The 22,696-nt window shown below is 62.9% G+C and overlaps 1 protein-coding gene across 4 annotated transcripts in view; it reads left to right on the plus strand.

The window, feature by feature from the left end:
- The window catches only part of BAIAP2 (BAR/IMD domain containing adaptor protein 2), a 70,685-nt gene that overhangs the window by 39,676 nt on the left and 8,313 nt on the right, over positions 1-22,696 (plus strand). For all 4 annotated transcript variants that reach the window (XM_024761076.1, XM_024761074.1, XM_024761077.1 and 1 more), the window contains exons 4-13: positions 1,923-1,984; positions 2,675-2,746; positions 3,380-3,517; positions 14,584-14,736; positions 17,423-17,647; positions 17,829-18,030; positions 18,678-18,879; positions 19,851-19,919; positions 20,331-20,493; positions 22,341-22,375. In XM_024761076.1, coding sequence (XP_024616844.1) covers positions 1,923-1,984; positions 2,675-2,746; positions 3,380-3,517; positions 14,584-14,736; positions 17,423-17,647; positions 17,829-18,030; positions 18,678-18,879; positions 19,851-19,919; positions 20,331-20,493; positions 22,341-22,375 — 1,321 coding nt within the window. The remainder of the gene's footprint in view (positions 1-1,922; positions 1,985-2,674; positions 2,747-3,379; positions 3,518-14,583; positions 14,737-17,422; positions 17,648-17,828; positions 18,031-18,677; positions 18,880-19,850; positions 19,920-20,330; positions 20,494-22,340; positions 22,376-22,696) is intronic.

Consider the following 22,696-nt stretch of genomic DNA (forward strand, 5'->3'; position numbering starts at 1 on the left):
TTCCTCTCTCTGCAGTAGCTGTAAGCAACTTGGTGCCTTAGGTGCCAGCCTGGGCCCCCCAGGGGTCTGTGCTTCCTCATGTGGTGCCTGGGAAGGGGTCTTCGCACTGTCGGCACAGGCAGCCTGCTGGACACTCAGCCCAGGGTCCAGCAAACCACAACTATGTGTGGTCTGACCCCATCCTGAGGGGACCCACCAGCATGCCTGTGTCTCCCTTTTTCTTTTTTTTTTTTTTGGCCACACCCCATGGCTTGTAGGATCTTAGTTCCCCAATCAGGGATCGAACCTGCACCCTCAGCAGTGAGCATGGAGTCCTAACCATTGTGCCGCCAGGGAACTCGCCCCACCTTGTCTCCTGACAGGGACACGCGGTTGGCTTTGCAGGGCCTAGCCCCTGGCACGCCGTGGCTCCTCCCAGCTGACAGGTGACCCTTGGGGCTCCTTCGGAAGCACTCTCCCTCCTCCTCCTCCCTCGACAGAAATCTGTGCATCCGAGGCGAAGCCAGGCCTTTGGGCACTCAGCCCAGCAGCGCACTGAGAGTGAGAACTCAGAACTCAGACGGGGGCGGGGCACCCGCTGGCTGGAGAGGCCGCCCTCGCGTGCACTCCAGCAACAGAGTGACCCTGGGAGGCAGGGCCCGGGGCCTGCCAGCGGAGGCCAGCGCTGCGGCCATTTAACAGCCCACTGACCTTGGGCAGCCTGCCCCAAGGGTTGGCGATCTGTCCCTAAGGCTTCTGCCTGTGGTGATCACCGTGCTCTGTGGTCATCAGGGCCACAAGAGCACCAGCAGCTGACCGAACGGCCCGATGACCAGGAGCTGGCCGTCCCCAGAACGCAGCTGTGCTTCTGGGAGGGCAAGCGACCCCAGGGGATCATCTACGTGCTGTCCTTGTGACCTTGGAGGGTGGGCAGCGTCACCCCATTAGGGCAGGGGCCACAGGAACTGTTCTGCTTTCTGGCTGGCCTCGTGGGGACCAGAGGTGCTCATTGTGGCTGCCCCCAAAAGGATCCTCTGGGTCACGTGACCCCTGAGTGGCCTGGATGTGAGCAGGGGAGGGTGGTCCTGGTGTAAGCAGCACCTCGGCACAGGGTTAGTCAGCAGGTGACTGCCCCCGAGGGTGGGGACGGGCCCTCCTCCACGTGGCCGCAGCGCGTGGTTAGTGCCTGCGCCAGAAACGGCTGCTTAGCAAATATTCGCCAGTGAATGAATGGAGCTCACACTGCCCGTTCCAGACCCACCCTCTGCAGAGGAGGAAATGAGCCATTTGTGCAAGGAGGTCTTTCACGCTGTCCCTGTGGGTGTGGGCAGTGGCCCTGAGGGTCTTCGGAGGCAGGTGCCATGAGTGCCCCAGCTCGGAGCTTCTGTTCCACAGTGTTGATTTGGGGTGGGTGTCGGGACTCTGCTGACCATGACGTGTCTTGGGCCATGGGGTCCCTCCTTTCACGGCCACCCTCCTTCCACGCCATGTCCCGGGACGCACGGGGGCTATATGTTGTGGCTACCTCTGCCTGGGCCCGAGGTAGGTGGGCCGCTGGTGGTTGGCGCCTGTGAGAGGAGATGCATGTGCTCACAGGGTCGCACGCGGGTTGAAACCTGCAGACGTAGGGCCTCCGGTCTCCTTACCTCTGCCGTGAACCTCAGATCCAGTGCAGGTGCCTGGGGCCCCCAAACCCCCAGAGACACCAAGCCGCTGTGTATCCTTGTCAGTCTAGAATTCCCCATCTCCTCTTGGCGGCATCACCTGGAGAGGCACCCCTCCCCCTGCCCCCAGCACACCCCTGCCCGCCGGTCCCCAGACCACAGCAACCCCAGTGCCTGGCCCACTGGTACCTGCTCCCCAGCCATGGAGGGAGTGATAAGACAGTGATTCTGAGTAGCTCACTTTCCTCCTGCTTTTCTCTCCTGCCATCTGCCTCCCAGGGGACGTTCTCTTCCAGATGGCCGAAGTCCACAGGCAGATTCAAAATCAATTGGAAGAAATGGTGAGTCCCAGCCTCCCAGTGCGACCCCCGGGGAGGGAGGGGCAGATGCAGGTGAGCAGGCGCTATCAGAGGCGAGGGGAAGAGCCGGGCATGTGCTGTGGCCATGCATCTGCTAGGGAAGTATGTGCCTTCCTGTGGTCATACCCAGAGAGGTGGGGGTGTCTCCAGGGCCTGAGAGAGAACTCACACACCAGGGTTGTGACCACCATGGGGGCTGAGGATATACAGACGGACCTGGAAGAATAGGACACGGGCAAGATGGGGTGTTATTCTCAGCTGGCCGCAGGGCCACATGGGGACATCTCGAGTGGTGGCCTGGGGAAGCACAGGTGCACCGAGACTGTAGGTCCTGCCAGGACCTAGCAGGTCTACGGCTCGTGTCAGCTTATGCCTATGTTACCCACCAGCACGGGAGAGCAGGGACAGTGGGGAGGCGGTCTCTGTCTCCCCGAGGGAAGCGGAGCCTCCATGCCTGTCGAAGGCCAGGCTTCAGTTCAGCACTCACTCCCGGGGCCGCCTGGCCCCGTGGGGCCCACCTGTCGCTGCGGGGTCATCGGCTCATGGATCAGACAAGCTCCTCTCGCCCAGTGGGGTGCCCAGCGTCCCAGGTGCCATGATCGTGGTGACCGCCCCCCCTCTCCCGGGGCAGCCACACGTCAGAGCTGACGGCTGTTTCCTCTCCATGTCCAGCTGAAGTCTTTTCACAACGAGCTGCTAACGCAGCTGGAGCAGAAGGTGGAGCTGGACTCCAGGTACCTGAGTGTAAGTAGCCCCCACCCTGTACCTGCTGGTCACCCTGAGCTGCTTGGGCTCTGCTGTGTGTGAATCCTTCCCTGTCTGAACGGTTTTCATCTTCCTGTGAGCTCTCCATCCTGTGGGTTTCCTGCAGCTCCTCTGACATTCATGCCCATTTGAAACTAAATGTGACCCCGTGAGTGGACTCTTGCGTCTGATGCCCCACATGCCAGGTTCCACTACCCCCGCCTCTCGGCCGCTTTTTGTAAAAACGATGTGAGGCAGCCGCCCTGTGGAACCTGTGTGAACTCCTCTGACCCGCTGTCGTTTCCTGGAGTTCTTCATGCCCTGACCCTGCCCTGTCACCTCTCCCAGGTTGACAAGAAGGGCGAGGGGCTGGGCTCTGTCGGTGTTCATTACATGATTTGACCTGAGGCACTTCCGGCCCTGCGGTGGGATAGAGCGAGGCTCGGTGGGAGAGAGGGAGGCTGGCTGGTTTTCCCAGCCCTGATCTGTGCCTCCAGGGTGGGCAGAGCTGAGGCCTCAGGTTTGCAGCTGCACGATTCCTGCCGTCCACAGGGGCGGGGGCCGCTGTGGCCCAGTTGAGAGCGGGAGGGGCGCACCAGCTCATTGCCCGTGGTTTTGTTGTTTGAATCTCAGGCTGCGCTGAAGAAATACCAGACGGAGCAAAGGAGCAAAGGTGATGCACTGGACAAGTGCCAGGCCGAGCTGAAGAAACTCCGCAAGAAGAGCCAAGGGAGCAAAAACCCCCAGAAGTACTCGGACAAGGAGCTGCAGGTGGGACTCGGCCGCCGCGTGCTGGGGGCTCTGCCTGGGGACACAGGAGTGTTGGGTCCTCGGTTATGGTTTTGGAACTTCTCGGGCCTTTTAGTGAGCGGTGAAGGGCAGGCGCTCTTGTCTCTCCCCAGCACTCACCCTTCTTGGTCTCGGGGGACGAGGCTGATCCCTCCAGATGAAACTGGGCAGAGCCAGGCTCCGCTCTCCTGGGGGATTTTGGGTGGTTGGGTGCCCGGCATCCCGGAGCCAGCAGGACAGCAGTCCCATCCTGTAGCCTTGGTGGGTGCCAGAGGGCTCTCCACCGAAGGAGCAGAACCCAGATGGAACCTTCCTGCCTGTTGCTCTGATTCCTACCTCGGCCAGAGATCCCAGACCGTACTCTGACTGACTTGTGAATGCCTGCTCCCAGCACAGACCCAGAGACCCCGGGGCAGGCAGATGCTGGCTGGTCCAGCATCTCAGTGACCCTGCAGCGTGAGGCAGGTGGCATTGCAGGGCACGGGAGGGGCAGCCCAGGTTGTAGGCGTTACGTGCTGGGGTGAGGGGCAAGGATTTAGGACAGCGTGGCCTGTGATGGGCACGGCCCTGATACACCTGATTCACCAGAACCCTGCAGCCAGCTGACACAGATCAGGCCCAGACGCTGCTCTCCAAGGTCGCACGTCTCAGATAAGGAGGAACAGGATAGCCCCCAGTGGTCGGCAGTGGAAGCTTCCCCTGGGCACAGGCATGGGGGTGACCCCTGGGGTGAACCCCTCACCTCCTGAAGCCCCACCCTTCCTGCCAGTGATCAGGGCAGTGAGCCTGGGGGCACTGCCTGGGGCCCTCTGTGCATGGTGCACACGCATGCCCCATGGTGCCCACACCGCTGCCCGCAAGCACCTCTGGAGCACGCCAGGGCCAAGAGGCCGGTCCTGCCCACTTGAGTGCGGCATAGACGAGCAGGCCTCCTGCTCCCCCGGGGCGGCCCGGCCTCTGCGTCCTTCTGTGCCTGGGGCACCCAGTGGAGAGGATGGGGGGCGCAGCGGCAGCTGAGAACCGCAACCCGCCATGTGGGAAGCAGCCGCCAGTCTCCTGCAGCCCCTTACTCAGGTGTGTTCCTCACGTAGTCGCAGTGACTCAACTCCCGCTTCTCTGTAGCATCCCTTCCCCAAGTCAGACGTGTTTCCCCACATCCACAGTCTCGTGACCATCGTCTCAAAAGACCATCTGTAATCCGTCACCACCTTGAGGCCTCCCCTCCCCACAGCGAGAGCGCTGCTGCAGGGAACCCTCCCGAGTCACCCCCGCCCGGGATGTGCTCCTGGGAGAGGGTCATGAGGTCGGGGCTGGAAAGACACCTGCACTGGTGTGTGTCCGTTTTTCTGTTCTGTCCCATCCTTGACGTGTTTTGCCATTTTGTTTCCTGAAAACCTTGACCCGCTGCCTGGGAGGGCAGTGGCCTCCTCAGCGCCCTATCTGAGGGAACCCTGGGGACTGGTTTGGAGGCCTGGTGACAGGGACAGGAGGCTGGCTTTCCAGGGGTTCAGCCTGTGCACCCCCCCGCTCCTTAAGGTTCCTTTTTTTTTTGGTGACAGCTTTATCGAGAGGTAATTCACATACCATATAACTCACCCGTTTGATTTTGAGTACGTTCATATAGCGTTGTGTAACTGTCACCACAGTCCATTTTAGAATGTTGTCACGGCCCCAGAAAGCAAGCCTGTCTTCACTGGTCCCTCCCCGCCCCCCGGCGGCATGACCGGGATCAGACGACACGTGACCTGCGTCTGGCTTCTTGCCCTCGGCGTGATGTTTTTGAGGTTCGTCCACGTTGTGTGTGTCAGTGCTTCGTTCCTTTTTATCATCGTGTACCCATGCTTCATTCCCCTTTACGGCCATGGACTTGGAGGCTCCGTCCTGTGCCGAGGCCCTCTCCCTGGATGAGCTGGTGCTGCTGTGACCAGCTTGCTGAGAGCCGTCAGAAGGGACCGTGTCCCGGCCGGTGCGTCCTGTGGCTGGGAGAGGACAGGCCGGGCAGACGTCAGTGCGTGTGGGCTGGCGTCATCCATGGTGTTCACTCCTACATGACTCGGAGCCACATGGGCCTGGGTCATCGTGGCTCTGCTGCCTGTGGTTCCCAGTGGCCCACTCCCTTTGCCCCAGAGCCCCTGCCACCCACTGCAAGACCTCTCTCTTCTGGAGAGCCCTGACTGCTCACTCTGGAGTCTGGGCCTGCAGGGCCGAGAGGGTGGGATCTGCTCCCCCAGCCACGCAGGGCCAGGGGGACACAGCACGGGCTCTGCAAACCTTAGTCTTTCCGTACGGGCAGTTGGGTGGTGGTTCTCTCCTTGCGGGGGGCCTCCCAGCAGTTCCCCAGCTTGGTGAGGCCGACCATGTCCAGCCTGGCCTCCTGGGACCTGGGAGACATCCAGTGCTGACCTTTCTTCCCATGTCCAAGGGTCACCCCACAACTGAGGCTCCCCTCTGCCCTGTCTCCTCAGCACAGCCCTGCTGCCCCCGCTGAGGCCCAGTCCCCTCCCGGTATCTGCCCTGAGGCTCTCGCTCAGGGGCCTCCTCTTCACTCCCCTGTGGCCTGTCCCCGCCTGGGCATAGCCATGAGGCCCTGGCCGTTGGGTTTGGATCCCAGCTGTGCCCCGTGTGCACTGGCCGTGTGGTCACGGTGAGCTCCATGTCCTCTCTCGGTTTCCCCGCTTCGGAGGGGTGTACCTCGGCCTTCCTCCCATCTCAGAGCAGGAAGGGCCCTGGGGCCTGAGCAAAGCGAGGTCACCCCTCCCTGTTCTGTGCACTTCCTCGGTTTCCCTCGTCTTTCCCAGACCCACCCCACCCCCCTCTCTACCTGCCCCTTAGCCTCCTGAGGGTGTTACTGCAGTGGTTCTCCCCCAGTAATCGAGTTCCTCCCAGGGAGGGCTGGGGGCTGTGTTCCACGCTGTCCCTCTCGCCGTCCAGCCCAGGCTGCTGACGCGGTGATAGGTGGCATGTGATGTTATTCCGGTTGTGGTTGTCTTTCCAGCGACAGTCCAGCCAGTGTGTTTTTTGTTCCCTGGTGGCGCTGAACCTGAGAGGCCAGACTGGGGCCTCATCCCAGTCTGAGCCTCAGAGTCCCTCATCCCGCGTCTGTGCCGGAGGGGGTGGGTGCCCAGTGTGCTGTGAGACTGTGGAAGGCATGCTGGCCGCCTGTCCCGTGGACGGTTCTGGCCTACCTGGTGGCCTTGTGGAGGTGCAGCCCACCTGGGCATGTGAGGGTCCTTTGGCACCTGGGTCTGTTCCTTCTGGTTCTTGGGACCTTTGCAGACCTGGCCAGGAGCCAGGACCTGATGTCTGCTTTGAGGTGTGGCTGCTGGGGGCTGGGAGGGCCTTAGGCACCTTTTGGGTGACAGCCCCTCCCCTCCCCACTGTTTCCCCTAGAGGAAATGCCTGGGCAGGGCAGGTGTGTTGAGCCGGCCCTGCCCCTCGCCTTGGCTGAGGTCCTGCTAGTCACAGGAAATGGTCTGTTTAAGACACTCTTTTTTTTTTTTTAATTTATTTTTGGCTGTGTTGGGTCTTCGTTGCTGCACCCAGGCTTTCTCTAGTTGCGGCGAGTGGGGGCTACTCTTCGTTGCGGTGCGTGGGCTTCTCATTGCGGTGGCTTCTCTTGTTGTGGAGCATGGGCTCTAGGCGCACAGGCTTCAGTAGTTGTGGCGCTTGGGCTCACTAGTTGTGGCTTGCAGGCTTTAGAGCTCAGGCTCAGTAGTTGTGGCGCACAGGCTTAGTTGCTCCGCGGCATGTGGGATCTTCCCGGGCCAGGGATCGAACCCATGTCCCCCGCATTGGCAGGCGGGTTCTTAACCACTGCGCCACCAGGGAAGCCCAAGACACTCTTTTCCTGAGGAAGAGCAGGACTCTGTTCTCCCTGTCTCCATTTCGTAGAACGGCTGACACCCCAGCTCTCACGCAGTCCACTCGTGGAGCGGATCAGCCGTGGGGGCAGCTCTGTCCGTCCAGACTGTGGTTCATGGCCCTGCCCTGGAGAGCTTGGCCTCGCCTGGACCCACAGGACATCCTGGCCACTAGACCTGCTTACTCCAAGCAGATGTGTTTGCACGCTGTCACCAAGTGGGGGCAGGATTCCAGACTGTTTGGGCCCCTGGGGAGGTGGGGAAGGACCCCAGGCACCCATGCCCCCACCCCCCGCTCTCTTGAAGCCCCCTCTGTATCCCCAGGGTCTCCACTCCGGGGACCTTCACCGGGGCCTGGGTCACATGTAGCCCAGTGGGCAGTATGTGTAGGTGGGTGTGGGCCTGGGCCCCCCAGCTGGCACAGGGGCCACACCTGGGCGTCCCCGAGCCACAGAAGCCCCTGGGCTGACGTGAGCTGCGGCGCCTCTTGGTAGAGGAGGTGGGACCCCAGACCGACGGAGCCCATGCAGCTCTGTTTTCTAGGTGTGGGGGCTCCCACAAGTGGATGCAGGTGTGGGCTGACTCAGTGGTCCCAGGATGGGTGGACTTCCTTGGGTCAATCCCTGGGGTCACCTGTGAGCCTTCTGGCGCCCCTGGTCCATGTGTTTTCCCTCCCTGACTGGAGCTCCGTGTGGGCAGGATGCTCGCCAGGGAGGGTAGAGAGGCCCCCGAGCAGCCGCCAGGCAGGGGTTGACCCTTGGAGCACCTACACACCTCCCCCGGGGCACCTCAGCTCCTGAGTGGGGCGGAGCCTTGTCCCCTGTGAGCGTGTCTGTCTGTCTGTCTGTCCGTCTGGGATGGGCTCCCCGTGAGTGGGACGGGGCCAGTTTCGTGAGCTGCTGATAATGAGACTGTGTTTTGGGATTTCCAGCGAGAGAATTGATTTTAATTATAGGTCAGGGAACAGGCACTTAGAGGCATTTGGGGCACAAACTAGGACAGAGGGTTTTTTCTAGAAGTAGGGAGCACACCAAGTACTGCCCACACGGCTGAGGTCACGCCCTGCACCTCTGGTCATTGCCGTGCTCGCCGGACCAGGCGCTGACCGAAGCGCCCATCTCTGTGGAGGCGGCTACAGGGGACAGTCAGTGGAGGACGTACCGTGTGTCTGACAGGGCGTGGTCACAGGCCTCGTCTGGCGCCCTGTCTCTGGCTCAGGGTCCCCCTCCCCAGGCATGCGGGTGCGTGGTTGTACTTTAGCCTGTCAGGTTCTCAAAGCTTCGGGGTGATTCTGATGGACAGCCGGCCCCTGGCTGGCTGGCGGTCTCCAGGGCTTCTGACGGAAGGGTCCGGGCTGGGGTGGGACTGGTGCCGAGAGCCATCCCGGATGAAGCACTTTGGGAAGCAGTGCTGGGTGGAGTTGGTCAGGCTCTGGGTGCACGATCCCCTTATAGATCCGGAGGGGCTTGGCCAAGGATTTCTCCCGTTTCTGTTTCCTTTGGCCCCACCCCCAGCCCAGCTCTCATTAGGCAGGAGTCCTCGTCCTCCAAGGGACACCGTGACTGTTAGAAAACCCAGCAGTCATCTGTGCCTTTGGGATTCGCGTTGGTGTGTGGCCGGCCGGTGGGGGCCACGGGGAGGCAGTGTGCCCTGTCCACCCTTTGTGTAGGCTCTGAGCTCTGAGGGGAGGGGCCGCCAAGACTGCAGCAGAGGGGAGAGCCCAGGAAGAGAAGGCTGGAGGCAGGTGGATGGGCGTGGGTGTGGGGCGGGGTCACCCCCAGTGTGGGCCAAACCTTCTGCCCGAGCGCAGAGGGCCAGGGCCCCGGACGGTCCCTGCCGGCCCAGTGCCAGGCTCTCAGCAGCCCAGCACTTGGAGCTGCTGACAGCTCCGAGGCAGGCTTCTGCCGTTGGGATGGCAGAGGGCCCACCCACCCAGCTGGGGTTTAGGTTGCCAGGGGCCCCCTCCTCTGCCCTGATCCATCTTCCCCGTTCCCTCTCTGAGACGCAGAGAGTGGGGCCTCGAGTGTTCTGGGTGTGGGGTGTGGCTGTTGCCGGGGCCTGTGCTGACTAAAGCAGACGGTTCCTGCAGTTTGCTCCCCCTCACTGGGCTCCCTTGTTCCGGAAGGCGCCTCCAGATTGCCCTCTGAGAAAGGGGAGAGATTTGTTCTATTTCAAGGGATGTGTAAGTAACAAAGCAAAAACAAAATAACCATAATTTAGATCTTCAAAAAAGATAATGGCAGAGGCTGCTCCTGTTAATGGGTGGAGTTTGATGGCAGTGGCTGAAGCCCCTTACGCATCTGCCGTTCTCATTTCAAAAAGCTCTTCAGTGTGAAAGGCGGTCTGTGGACAAGGCACCGCATCCCAGCAGTGGGACATCTTCTTTCCTTGGGGTATAAGCAGTTAGGGGTCCTCCTGGAAAAGAACAACTGAGGAGCCAGAAGCCACTGCGCCCTCTTAGGGCTTCTGTGTCCACAGATACTATCAGGATTCTCAGTCCTCTGGGGGACTCTTTCCCTTCCCTTGGTCCCCCCCAGACCTACCCCCAGTTCACCGGATCAAGCCACACAATTCCCCCTCCAGACTGGGCTGCCTACTTGGATAGCACCGTGGGAAATCTGGAGCATCTTACGCTGTCAGAGCTGCGAGGGCTTTCGGGGGCAGCACCGGGCACACGGCACCTGTCTTTTCACACTGAGAGGTGGGCGTGTAAAAAAGTAAGGAGAAACAGGTGAAGTGTTTTATTTAGCGGCACACGTCTAGAGTGTTTAGACACGCAGTCGTTATAACAAATACTAGTGAGGTGTTTTGCGTTCCTGTTTTTCTGCTGAGTCTTTGAAGTTGGATGTGAATTTTTGTACCTGCAGAACCTCCAAGATCACGTGAGGCAGGGGCTGCCATGTCGGGTGGTGACGATCTGGCTCAGCCCCTGAGGAAACTGAGACCCAAAGGGTCCAGAGACTTGGCAGGGACCAGCCAGCAAGGTGGGCACAGGAGCCCGGGCTCCATCCTCCTCCAGGTCCCAGGGCAGCAGAGCAGACCCCAGACCTGGAAGGCGTGGATCCTGGAGGCTTGGCGCGCCCCCTGGTGGCCACCCGAGGCCTTGGCTCAGCGTGTTCACAGATTGCTGAGACCCCGTCCCCTTGGACCGCGAGCCTTTGTCAGCATGTCCAGCCCACTGGTGTGGACAGAAGTGGCCCCACGTTCTCTCCTGGGGTCTGGGCATGGGGATGCCCATGGGCACACCCCTGCCAGCACATCCTTTCTGGACACGCCAGCGTGTGAGTGTACTGTGCAGGGCGTGGGCAGTATTTCTCAGGAAATTGGGAAGCCCGGGGCCCATGGGTCCCTGATGCTTGCAAGAGGCACTGCACTTTCTGCCTAAGGATGTGCCCACAGCACATTCCCCGCAGAGCTGCCTGCTAGCTGTTGCATCTGCTGGACCGTGGGCAGGAGGGCGCAGTTGCCCTCTCCCGAGCCTTGCTCTGAGCTCTTTTGCTTAAATTAGATTTTTAAGGGTCCTCCAACAATCCACTGAACCGCTGCCACAGCCCTCACCAAGCTTCACCTACTGACCCAGGCTGTCCTCCCTATTCTTGGCCTGGGTGCCAGGTGCATCAGACCAGGGAGTGGGCACAGGCCCGGTCAGCAGGCTCCAGGGGGCCACTGGCTGCCCCCAGAAGGTGCCCAGTGACTGAATGTATGCAGCTTGGGGGCGTCAGATTCTGGCTGTACCTTCCTGTACATCACAGCTAATCGGGTCCCCTCCTTGTCTCCTTGGAGTAATGGTTACTAGTGGTGACAGCTGAGGCCCAAGGATTCCGCTGTCATTCACCAGCTGCAGTGGTTAGGGGCAGCGTTGGGGTTTTGAGAAACGTGGGAAAGCCACAATGGCCTATCCGGTGAGGGAAACCAAAGCCTCGGGTGTTTTCTAGAATGCCCCTCCCCCGCTCTGAGTCACTGGCTTGCTCCACAGAGGAGAGGAGACATGTGTTCTGATCACTTTTTTCTTCTCGGATTACAGGGCTGTTCAGCCCAGGGTGACTAAGTGGGAGCGTTCTGTGGGTCTTAAATGCTTTCAGCTGGGTGTTTCTATAGTGTGGTCTCCATAGCACCCGCTAAGCAAGGAGCAGGGCAAGGTGGGGGCAGGGAGGATGCAGGACGCCAGGAGCCTGGCCACGGTGCCTGCCCGTGGCAGGGACCGGCTTGGGGCGTTTTCTGGGGCCTGTTGCTAAGTCATCAGAGCTGTAGGGTCAGGCACGTTCTGTCCTCTGCACGTCCCAGAGAGCGCGGCCACTCCTGCACATTTGGGGGGTGTCCCTGCCGACAGCGGCCAGCGGCCAGCTTGGCCTGGAGGCTGCAGCGGGGGGCGGGGCGGGGGGGTGTGTCCTCCTCCTCCACCCGTTCGAGGGCGAAGCTCCTCACTTGGCCTGGATTTCTAGGATCTGCCCGTGAAGTGGTGGCCTCTGTCCACAAGGAGGCAGCGTCCTGGGAAAGGAGGTCAGGAGGGCCTGCCGTCGTTCCTTGACAGAAGTGGCAGCCAGTGTCCTGGCCGGCTAGCTCTCTGCCCAAGCCAGATGATTGGTGTGGGGACCGTGGAGGAAGGGTCGGCTCTCCAGGTCCTTGTGGCGCCCGCCTGGGCTGGCCCTCCTGGCCGGTGTAGCTCGACGTCTCTCCGGCCCTATCCCAGGCACCTGTGGTCCCTGGGAAGACACTGGGTGGCTCTCGTAGCCCCAGGTTCCCTGCCTGAGACCTGAGCTGCTCCTGGCCTTTCTTGGGGCTCGTTTGAATAAATAGAAATCTTAAAAATAAACCACCACTCCCTCCCTCGGCACGGGAGGCTGCCAGGCAGCTAATGAGGCCAGCGCCCCGCGCCATCTCGTCCAGAGCTGGTTTCTCTCCCCTCCAGGGAGTGGGAGCGTTGAGGTGAAAGATGTTACCGCAGCCTGAAAACCCAGAAACCATCGGCAGGACGGACGGGGACACCGGGCCGGCACGAGGAGGAGCCGTCCTCAGCAGCGGGCTCAGGGCGGGCGGACCCTGGGGGCCCACGTCCCAGTTTACGCTGCTGTCCTGGGGTAACCGCTGGAAGAGGTGCCTTGCCCTCCCCAAAGTCCCGAATTAGGGGACAGTGGGAGGTCTCCCTTGGGCCTTCCTGCGTGAGGCTCCGTGCTGATCTCTCAGTGCCTCAGCCCCTCTTGCCTGGGCGTGGGGTCTCCACGTGCCTGGCTCACCCCGCGCCCACCCCTGGCCAGCACTGGAGCAGCCCCCAGGGAGGGTAGGAGATGGTGACCCCGGTGAAGGGCTGGCCGGCTGGGGCTTACCCTGGGGTTAAAACCCAAACTCCTTCCGGAGCCTTGCAGCAACTTTTCCTGAGGCTGCCCCTTAAGGGGCTCCCAGGACCCCAGCCGAGCCCCTGTATGTGCCCCTGTATGCAAGGATGGGCAGGACAGGCCAAGGGAGGCGTCTTTATTCAGGGCTGGTTGAAGCCTGCAAGGCCACGCCGACGTCCCACTATCCCCTGGACGTGGTAGGACAGCCACGGAGCAGAGCGGGCATGGGACCCTCCGGGGGATTTCAGTCTAGCATTGGGTATTGTTTAGGTGATAGGGCAGGGGCAGCGGGGTTGTGCATCAGGGTCCCCCTCTCTGTGAGGGAGCCCTGCCCCTTCCAGGCCCTTCTGTCCAGAGGGTGTTCCCGCCCCCAGGCTTCCTGTCCGCATAAGGGCTTCGGGTGTGAGCCACTCCCCCTTGGTGGGCAGCATCTGAAGGGACCTCCCAGCACAGCACGGCCTTGCCCACGGTGGCCTCCACAGGCCCCCAGTAGCACCCCAAATCTGCAGACTTGCTCCCCTACTTCCTGGAGGAGCCACGGTGCAGGGGGGCGTTCTGCAGGAGCAGGGGCTGCAGGCTCTGATGCGCACGTGTCTCAGAACCCGGAGGAGAGCACTTGGAGCTGCTCGGGCTGCTGGGGTGGGGGCCGCGGCAGTGGAGGCTGGGCTGCCCTGGAGGCCTCTCTCCTCCTGCACAGACTTTCTCAGGCACACCCACCCCGAGGTGTGGCGGCCCTGTGGCTGCCTGCGGCTCCTTTAGGGGTGGGGTAGTGGACTGGCTCATTTTGGCTGCCCTCCCAGGGCGAGGAGAGGGGGTTCAGTGTTGAAGGCGGGGTGATCTGCAGGCGTTGGAAGGGGAGCAGGGTCCCAGTCCTGGTGAGGGCGCTGGGCAGGCCCTGCCTGGGGTAGTGTGCTCACTCACGCTGACTGAGCTGAGCTGTGCGCTGGTGAGAGCGCTGGGGACGGCCCACGCCCGGCAGGCGGGCCCTCGCCCTCCAGCTGAGCACGCTGGAGGGGAGGGGAGGGGAGGGGAGGTGGCAGGAACAGCCTGCACTGCGCCCACCGGCTCCGCACCACCCACCCACGCTGAGTCAGAGCTGGCGGAGGAGCCGGGCGAGTCAGGCGGGGGAGGCCGCCCCCTCGTGGCCTGGACCTGCCCGTGCCGCCGGAGGGTGGGGCTCGATTCGGCAGAGGCTGCTTCCTGGCCGGCCAAAGGAGAGCGACACCAGCTTGGGGCGGGGAGTCTGTGCCCCGTGTGGAGCGTGGAGGGGTGAGAGGGGAGACAGGAAGGGCTGGCAGGGCTCCCACACCCGGGAAGCTGGGCCCTGCAGACCCACACCCAGACGTGGAGAGGGGCCTGCAGGCCTCCCTGGGACAGCTGCCCCTAGTCTTGCTGGTACTTTGTTACTGAAACTCTCCAACCTGCAGCGAACGTTCTGGGGTGCCCCGGTATCAAGCGGGGCCTCCTGTGCCTGCGTTCTCTGCCACCCCCATGAGCTCTGGGTGTGAATTAGTCATTCTCCGGCACAGTGCCCGCTGAGCTTTCCTGGTCTACCGAGCATTAGGGTGGCTTTTATTAGGTTTGGAGTCCGGGTCCGAGGGAGGTGACCACCGCCACCAGCCTCACCAAGCAACCTGCCAGCATGGTCCCCACATGTACAGCTGCTGGGGCACCAGGGGGCAGTGGCACAGCAGGGCAGCCCCATGGCCAGAGTGAGTCACACGGCCAAGCCCCACACCAGTGCGCCGGCCGGGAGGTGTGCTCCCCCTCCGTGGGGCCACCCAGAACTGGAGGTGAGCGCGTGCTGTCCCATCGCTGGCTCATCTGCCTCTTCTACCCCCTCTCCCACCCCCAGTACATCGACGCCATCGGCAACAAGCAGGGGGAGCTGGAGAGCTACGTGTCCGACGGCTACAAGACTGCTCTCACTGAGGAGAGGAGGAGGTTCTGCTTCCTGGTGGAGAAGCAGTGTGCCGTGGCCAAGAACTCCGCCGCCTACCACTCCAAGGTGGGTGCTCATCTGCGCGGGGCCGAGCCGAGCCCTTGTTGGCGAAACGACTGCTTCCCCCGGGAGCACCGGGACGCGTCCAGCCTGGAGCTGTCGTGAAGGACCATTGTGCTGAACGTCCCATGTGTTTCGGATTTCCCCAGGGCGAGAGTTCTGGAAGGAGAGTTACCAGGTTAAATCTGCAGATGCTTTAAGACTCCCGTTAGAAGTTGCCGGCTGTGTTTTTGAGAGCACTTACACTAACAGCCCACTAAGAGGGTCTCCTCCAGGGACCGAGCTTCTTGGGAGGGGCTGCAGTGCCAGGGAACCCCTACAGAGGCCAGCTTAGGCCCCCGGGGCCAGCGAGACCCAGAGGACACACCTCCCCTGCAGGGACAGGTAGCTTCACTGGGGCTTCTGTTCCTGTAGTCCACAGGTAGGAGCTGGGGTGGGGTCAGAGCTGTCTGCGGGGACATTCCAGAACGTTCTGAGAGTTAGGTGTGGTTAGGCAGCTCAGCCAACCAGGGAGGCCCTCGTTTGTGTCCTTTTTCCATAACGGGCTTCTGCGGGTCAGCACCTCATACACATGCTTGATCTGACTCAGCTTCTGGTCCCCAGGCTGGAGCTGCCAAGGAGACAGATGCCCTCCCTCCGCGGAGAGGCTCCTGCTTGCCTGGGCCTGCCCAAGGGCCTGCCGCCACCACAGGTGCAAAGCAAGGACGGTGACAGGACTTACGTCCTTTGCAGGGTCGGGGGTCGGGCCACCCCACCGAGTGGGGCTTTGCCGTCAGGTCCTGTGCCCCGAGGGCTCACTGGAAGCAGGGCGGTGCTTGCTGCAGTTCTCCAGCAGGGCCTCCGCAGCGCCCACGCGGCCCCAGGCAATACTGTGGCAGGCGTATGCGCCCTCTGGCGGCTGGGCCCCGTGGCTGGTCAGGGAGAGCGCAGGCCCATACGTGCCGGAAGGGCAGGAAAGCAGTCCTTTTCCAGGATGCCACCATCTCCGTCTCCTGGGGGGCCTGATCACGTGTATGCGAGACACGACAACTAACTTTCCAGGGAGCTGGACGCCAGCCCCCGGTAGGTTTAAAAGAGGCACAAGCCCCCCGGGCTGGGGCACCGGGGCACGAAGGCAGCACCACCCCAGCCTATTCTCAGCAGCAGGCGCCCGGCATTTCCCTGTGCCTGGGTTCAGGCCCAACAGCGACAGGGCCGTCATCAGGGTGGGAGCCCTGGGCTGCGGCGCCCTGCTCCTGGGTTGTCCCTGTTAGTACAGGGTCCCTGCTGACCCGCTTTCTCACCACCAGCCCAGACCCATCAACTATTTCTCTCAACCAGGAGCCAGTTAGTAAATATCTCCTTTTGGTTATTGCACAGGGAAGTGGCCAGAGAAGGGTAAACCAATGGACGTGGCTGTGTTCCAGTCAAACCTTGTTCACAGACGAGCAGCCAGCCCTCGGGTGCTTGTTTGTTGGCCCCTGGTTTAAACCAACAGGTGGTAGAGGGGGCCACGGCCTGCTCCAAAGGGCTGTTTGTCCAGCAACCTCCAGTTTCCCCATGTGGGCATCACCTCCCTGCCCCAGACACAGGTCAAAAGAAGTGGGAAGAGAGACTTCCCTGGCGGTCCAGTGGTTAAGACACGGCGCTTCCATTGCAGGGGGTGCAGGTTCGATCCCCGGTCAGGGAACTAAGATCCCTCATGCTGCACAGCACTGCCAAAAAATAGGGGGGAAAAAAAAAAAGTGGGAAGATAAGTGAGGAGGGACAGTGAGGGCTGGACAGACCCTTCCGAGGTCCTGGAGACCATGACTGCCCCAAGCTGGGGGGCAGCTCCACCCAGCGGGGGTCTGGGGTCTGCAGTGGAACATGGGTTGTGTCACCTGTTGCAGGTAGGGTAGCCCACTTTGGTCAGAGGGCCAGGAGAGGGGGAGGGCACAGCTGCACCCCAGGCCCTGAGTGTGTCCGTGTCGTGGACACAGGGCCCCTGAATGGGCTGCAGGGAACCTCAGGCTGGTGTCTCACTCTGGCTGCACCCCCATCCTGGGGCCCCGGTCAGGCCTGTGGCTTCCTCGTCCTTTGTCAGGCCCTGTGCTCTTCCCGGCTAGCTGTGTCCTGGGCAGGCCCTGGTGCATGCTGGAGGGACAGCTGGGCTTGCGGGCCCCTGGGTGGTGCCCTGATCGTAGCTGGGCTTTGGGCAGCTCTGTCCCTTCCCCACGGTCCCCTCTGTCCCTGCGAGGTTTCCTGGCCCTCAAGTCTGCCCGAGTGGCGCTCTTCCTAGTATCTCATGGTTTGCCCACAAAGGGCCTTTCTGTTCCGTGGCTGACCACTTGAGCACCTGTCCATTTCAGCTCCCTCGGGCCCCTGGGGAGGCCCCGCCCTGATCAGGCCTTGGTTTGATCTCATTCCTGAGGGTCCCTCGACTGCACAGCTCACTGCATCTTATCAGCCCCTTTCCTAGGTCGGGGATCAGGGACTTACAGGTGGCTCATCTGGCTGTAAGGTACCCCACCTGGCGAAGAGCAGCCCTAGCCAGGTGTGCCCCTCCCGGGGTGGGTGTGTCTCTTTAGAAGCCTCCCAGTGCCAGGCGGGAGCCAGGGGGCTGCATCAGTGAGGTCGGCAGCAGGCCCTGGGCTCCCCCAGCCCTGCGGGCAGGCTACAGGAGCCTGCGGCCGGCCCTCATTGCCACCCTGTTTGACTTTCTCCGCTTCAGGGCAAGGAGCTGCTGGCACAGAAGCTGCCGCTGTGGCAGCAGGCCTGCGCCGACCCCAACAAGATCCCAGACCGCGCCGTGCAGCTGTTGCAGCAGATGGCCAGCAGCAATGGGTCTATACTCCCCAGCGGCCTGTCGGCCTCCAAGTCCAACCTGGTCATCTCAGACCCCATTCCGGGGGCCAAACCCCTGCCGGTGCCCCCTGAGCTGGCCCCGTTTGTGGGGGTAAGTCCTTGCTCTGGAAAGCTTTATGGGGGTGTGGGGGGATGGCCCCCCTTGGCACCAACGGTTGGCATCCCGTAGCAGCTGGGGCGCACCCCTGCTGGGGGCAAGGGGTTCTCCACACTGGCCTCACCCGGGCCGGGCCCTCCTGCCACACCGCCCCCATGCCGCCTCTTCCCGACAGCGGCTGTCTGCCCAGGAGAACACGCCGGTCATGAATGGCGTCTCGGGCCCCGACAACGAGGACTACAACCCCTGGGCTGACCGCAAGGCCGCCCAGCCCAAGTCCACATCTCCTCCGCAGTCTCAGAGCAAGCTGAGCGACTCCTACTCCAACACGCTTCCCGTGCGCAAGAGCGTGGCCCCCAAGAACAGCTACGCCACCAGTAAGAGCTCCGCTGGGGCCCCGGCCCGCCCGTAGTAGCAACATCACAGCTGAGGGGAGGCTGGGGAGGTCCAGAGGCTCGCAAGCGTGCATGCCTGTGTGCAGCACCCCGGGGGCCCCTTTGAGATTGCCTTCCTGGACCCTTGGGCTTGGCCAGGCTCCCCCATTAAGTGAACATGGTAGGGCGGGGCAGTGTGGGGACGCCAGCAGCTCAGCTGGTGACAGGAGCAGGTGGGTGACGCTGGGGAGGGCTGTGCTGACCGTGGCACAGGTTCCCGCCCTCCCGCGTCTGCCGTGGTCGGCACTCTCCCTCCTGCAGCCCCACCGGTGGCCTCGGCCCGTGAGGGTCTCCTGATTAGCAGATGGGAAAGCTGAGGCTCAGGCCCAGAGAATTGCCCCTGCTGGTGAGTGGCAGGTCAGAGGCTGAATCCGCACGCACCCCAGCTCCCAGTCCTTCCGCAGTGTGAGCCAGGCAGCCCTGGAGGCCTGGTAGTCGTCCGTCAGGATGGACAATCCCCCTCCAGGCCCACCTGGGGCCTCCTAGCCGCTCACCATCGGGCAGCTGAGCTGACGGGAGGGTGACCGTGACCGTGCCCTTACCTGCTCGGGGCAGAGATCCCCCTCACACCTGCCCTGTCATCCTGGCAGCCGAGAACAAGACCCTGCCCCGCTCAAGCTCCATGGCAGCGGGTCTGGAGCGCAATGGCCGCATGCGGGTGAAGGCCATTTTCTCCCACGCGGCTGGGGACAACAGCACCCTGCTGAGCTTCAAGGAGGGCGACTTCATCACCCTGCTGGTGCCTGAGGCCCGTGACGGTTGGCACTACGGCGAGAGCGAGAAGACCAAGATGTGAGTCCCGTGTGGGCAGTGGGAACGTCGGCCTCATGACCTGGTCCTCAGATGTCCTGACTCTGGGCTCTGGGTCCTCCTTTGAACGGATGGTCCAGGTCCCACGCTTCTGTTGGGAGGGACAGATGTAGCCGAGGGCCCCCCACCGTCCCTCACTTCCACATCCCCTGACCTAGCCCATCATCCCACGTGTGCGTGTGCCCTCCCAGTCAGCAGAGGCCAGCCTTCCACCCCAAAGCCTTTCCGTGCACGTGAGCAGCCCTCGTGCTGGGGTTCTAGAAGTGGCCTTGAGCCGGATGGGCCGCGCCGTCACGGCTTAATTGAACGCCTGTTGCCAAGAGGCTGTGCCAACGCCTGGCTCTTGTTCAGCCAGGGCCCGCCCAGGTCAGGGGCTGTCCCGTCCCACCTGCACACTTCACACCCCACTCCACCGCCACCACCATTGTCTGCATGCGTCTGTCCGCTGTGTGAGAGACCTCTGCCCCGGGGCAGAAGCAGCCTGCCTTAGCCGGGAGGGAGAAGCTGCGCCGAGCCTGGCTCTGGCCCACTGGCAGCCGCCACCCTTGAGGGGCAGCTCTGAGGAGCAGGGGCAGCGGCAGGGCACCCGCATCCCCAACACCACGCCTGCCTCCCCCAGGCAGCCTCTCACGTTGGTGCCGTGGTTCTGTGTGGCCATTTGGGGCTGAGGCCCCGCCCAGCTGGGCCACATGGCAGGAAACCAGCCCTGTTTGTTGAAGAAGTAAGAGCCCTGCCTGGGTCCTGGCACCTTCCCTCACCCCCAGCCTGGCTCCCGTCCGGAGCAGGGCAGTTCCGAGCTGGATGTGTGCCCCGCGTGGGTGCTGGGGTCTCCTGGTCTCCCTGGAGCACGCACACGTGTTCCCTCCTCAGGTGCAGCTAGGCCGGGGAATGGGTGGGACTTGGCGCCGGAACGCAGAGGCCCCGGCACACTCTGACAGGGTCTGCTCTTCCAGGCGGGGCTGGTTTCCCTTCTCCTATACCCGGGTCCTGGACGGCGACGGCGGTGACAGATTGCACATGAGGTGAGCATGCCGACAGGGGCAGGTGGCCCGTAGCTCTGGGGAGGGGCTGCGCGTTTGAGGCCCTAGGGTGCAGGGGTGCGGAGGTGCTCTGAGGGCGGCGTCTGAGAGCCCCGGGGGTCGCTGCCAGCTGTGGGGGGCGGGGTGGGGGCCCCGTGAGCCCCCCAGGTCCCTCTGGCCCTCGGGAAAGCAGGAGACTCGCTGCCGGAGCCAGCGAGGGGCTGAGCAGCTGCCGTAGGGCTCGGCTCCCCTCCCGCCTGCACGCTTCACACCCCGCTCCTAGGAGGGGGCTGGCCCACCGGGGCGGCGTGGCTGCACCCCAGGCCCCGGAGAGCAGCCTCTCGTGCCGCCTCCCTTGCGGGGCCCGGCGAGGTGGCGGGCCCGAGCTGACGGCCCCGCGCCGCGTCCCCACAGCCTGCAGCAGGGGAAGAGCAGCAGCACGGGCAACCTCCTGGACAAGGAAGACTTGGCGCTCCCGCCCCCCGACTACGGCACGTCGTCCCGGGCCTTCCCCGCCCAGACGGCCGGCACTTTCAAGCAGAGGCCCTACAGCGTGGCCATGCCTGCCTTCTCCCAGGTGAGCTGGGGGCCTTGGCAGGGGCCGTTGATGGGTGGGCTCGGCTGCAGTCCTGTGTTGGCGCCTCCACTGGAAGGCCGTGGGCTCGGGGGTCTGGGCCTGGCATCTGTACCCCTGCTGTGGCCACCTCAGGGGACACAGCCAGACGTCCTCCATAGTCTCAGGGCTCTAGAGAAGGCACGGTGGCCCCTCTGCCTGCCCTTCCCTCGGGCTCGGGTGCTGCCGGCCTTGAGACTGCTCTGGACGCTGCCTCTCGGGAGGAGCCCCTTCCCTGAGAGACGTGGGGCTCCTGCCATCATGGGTCCAAGTGCAGACGAGTGCCGGCCACTCAGGGCCTGAGACGTGGCCGGAACCTTCTAGCTAGTGTGTTTCTGGGGCCCTTAGGAGGCAGGGCCGGGCACGCGTGGTCAGGCCACCTGGTACCAGGCGACCAGAGGCAGAAGACTGAGGCTTGGGTCCCCGGTGGATCCCCTGATGGATCCCCCAGTGTGCCTGGTGGTCTTGAGGTCAAGGCGGGGCTGGGGTGTGAGTGTGGACGGTGCTACACAGCTCTGCTGGGGAAGCTCGTGGGGAGGAGGGGGCCCAGGCTTCCAGGACGTTCATGTGCTGTGGCTGCGTGGTAGGCGGGGCCAGCAGCTCTGTTCTGGTGCCGCTCTCTAGGGCAGGGCCTCCCTCGGTTTGGGGGTTGGGGGGCCCAGGCAGAGGGGAGAGGAAGAGAAGAGAAACTCCGGTTTCTCTAGGGTTTGAGCAGCCAGAGAGTTGACCCAACAGCTGGGGCTCCCATATTGACAGTGTGATGTCAGAAGTGGGTGAGGCAGGGAAGGGCTCTGGGTACGTGGTGGCCGACCCTCCCTTCCAGCTGTCCCTGTGCGGCAGCTGTCCTGTCCTCAGCCACCTCTCCTTCCTGTGAGGAGGGCTCAGCTGGTACATGCTGTGTGAGGTGTTGAGGGTGGAGGGAGCCGTCTTCAGGGAACTGACGGCTTAGGCAGAGTTAACATGTGATTCAAGACAATTTAAGTGGGGAGAGGGGCAAGGCTGAGGTGGTGTGGCTGGACCCTTGGATGGAACCTTTCGGAGAAGGTGATGTTGGGACCAGTGGCCAGGGCAAGCAGCAGGGAGGGAGAGGCTGATCCCACCTTGGGAGAGGCGTGGCGCCTCAGGGGGCCACAGGGCCAGGCTGCTGAGCAGTGAGATACTTGAGTCCCTCTGCAGCCTCACCCAGGCCTCAGCAGGCCTGGCCTGGAGAGATCTGACCACTGCTTGTTGCTCTTGCTTCCTGGTTGCTGGTTTTGATTTTGATGCTTAGAGAGCTGAGGAGGGTGTCCCCAGTACCCCTCAATGGCTTTGGGGCGGCAGCTGCTTCAGGGCCAGGAAGCTGCAGCTGGGTGTGGGGCGCTCAGGGACCGGCACAGGCGTGCATGAGGCAGGCGTGCGGGTGACCTTCGGTACAGCCGCCCTCCCCACGCCAGCCTCCGCCAGCCTGGCTTCCCCGACGCCCCACCGTCAGTGGTTTCAGCCTCTGGGTTCCCCAGGAAGCCCTCACTTGCCAGGTGTTCCTACCATATGACCTGCAGGGCCTAAGAGCCATAGGGAACGTGGGTGGAAGGGCGTCATCAGGTGATCTGTCCTGTGTGTGCCCGGGAGCGTGAGTTCACCGTCGGCCGCTGGCCAGATAAGGAGACATCCCTGTGAATTGGGGAGGTCACTGCTCAGGAGGGGAGGGGCCCCTTCATGTCCTCAGCTACAGGCAGCACTGCACACCCTGGGGTTAGGAGGGGACCCTGCCCTGCAAATCTGGCCTCACCCCCTGAACCCCAGCCTGACCTGTTTCTTCCTTTCCTCCCTAGGGTTTGGATGATTACGGGGCACGGGCCGTGAGCAGGTAAGGGGTTTTGAGACTCGTCTTGGGGAGCTGTGGGTTTTGGGGAGCTGTCCCACCGGAGGCTGGAGTTGGGTGTCTCCCCTCCCAGGCCTGCTCTGTTGGGGCCTGGCTGGAGACCATGGTGTCGCCACTCTGAGTCAGTGAGCGGGGCCCAGGGTGCCTGTTCTCTGCCCCTCACTGCGTTGTGCCTTCCCCCAGTCCGCTCTGTAGGGCAGGGCCCTCAGTGCAGGATGCCCTGTCCCCTGGCAGTAGCCCAGGGTCCCCAGATAACGCCGAGTGGGGGAAGTAGCCCCTCCTGGAGCTGCCTTCCTGCTCCCCTTG

This window comes from Neophocaena asiaeorientalis, unplaced genomic scaffold (genome assembly GCF_003031525.2).
Source record: "Neophocaena asiaeorientalis asiaeorientalis breed wild unplaced genomic scaffold, Neophocaena_asiaeorientalis_V1.1 scaffold30, whole genome shotgun sequence".
NCBI classification, from domain to species: Eukaryota; Metazoa; Chordata; class Mammalia; order Artiodactyla; family Phocoenidae; genus Neophocaena; species Neophocaena asiaeorientalis.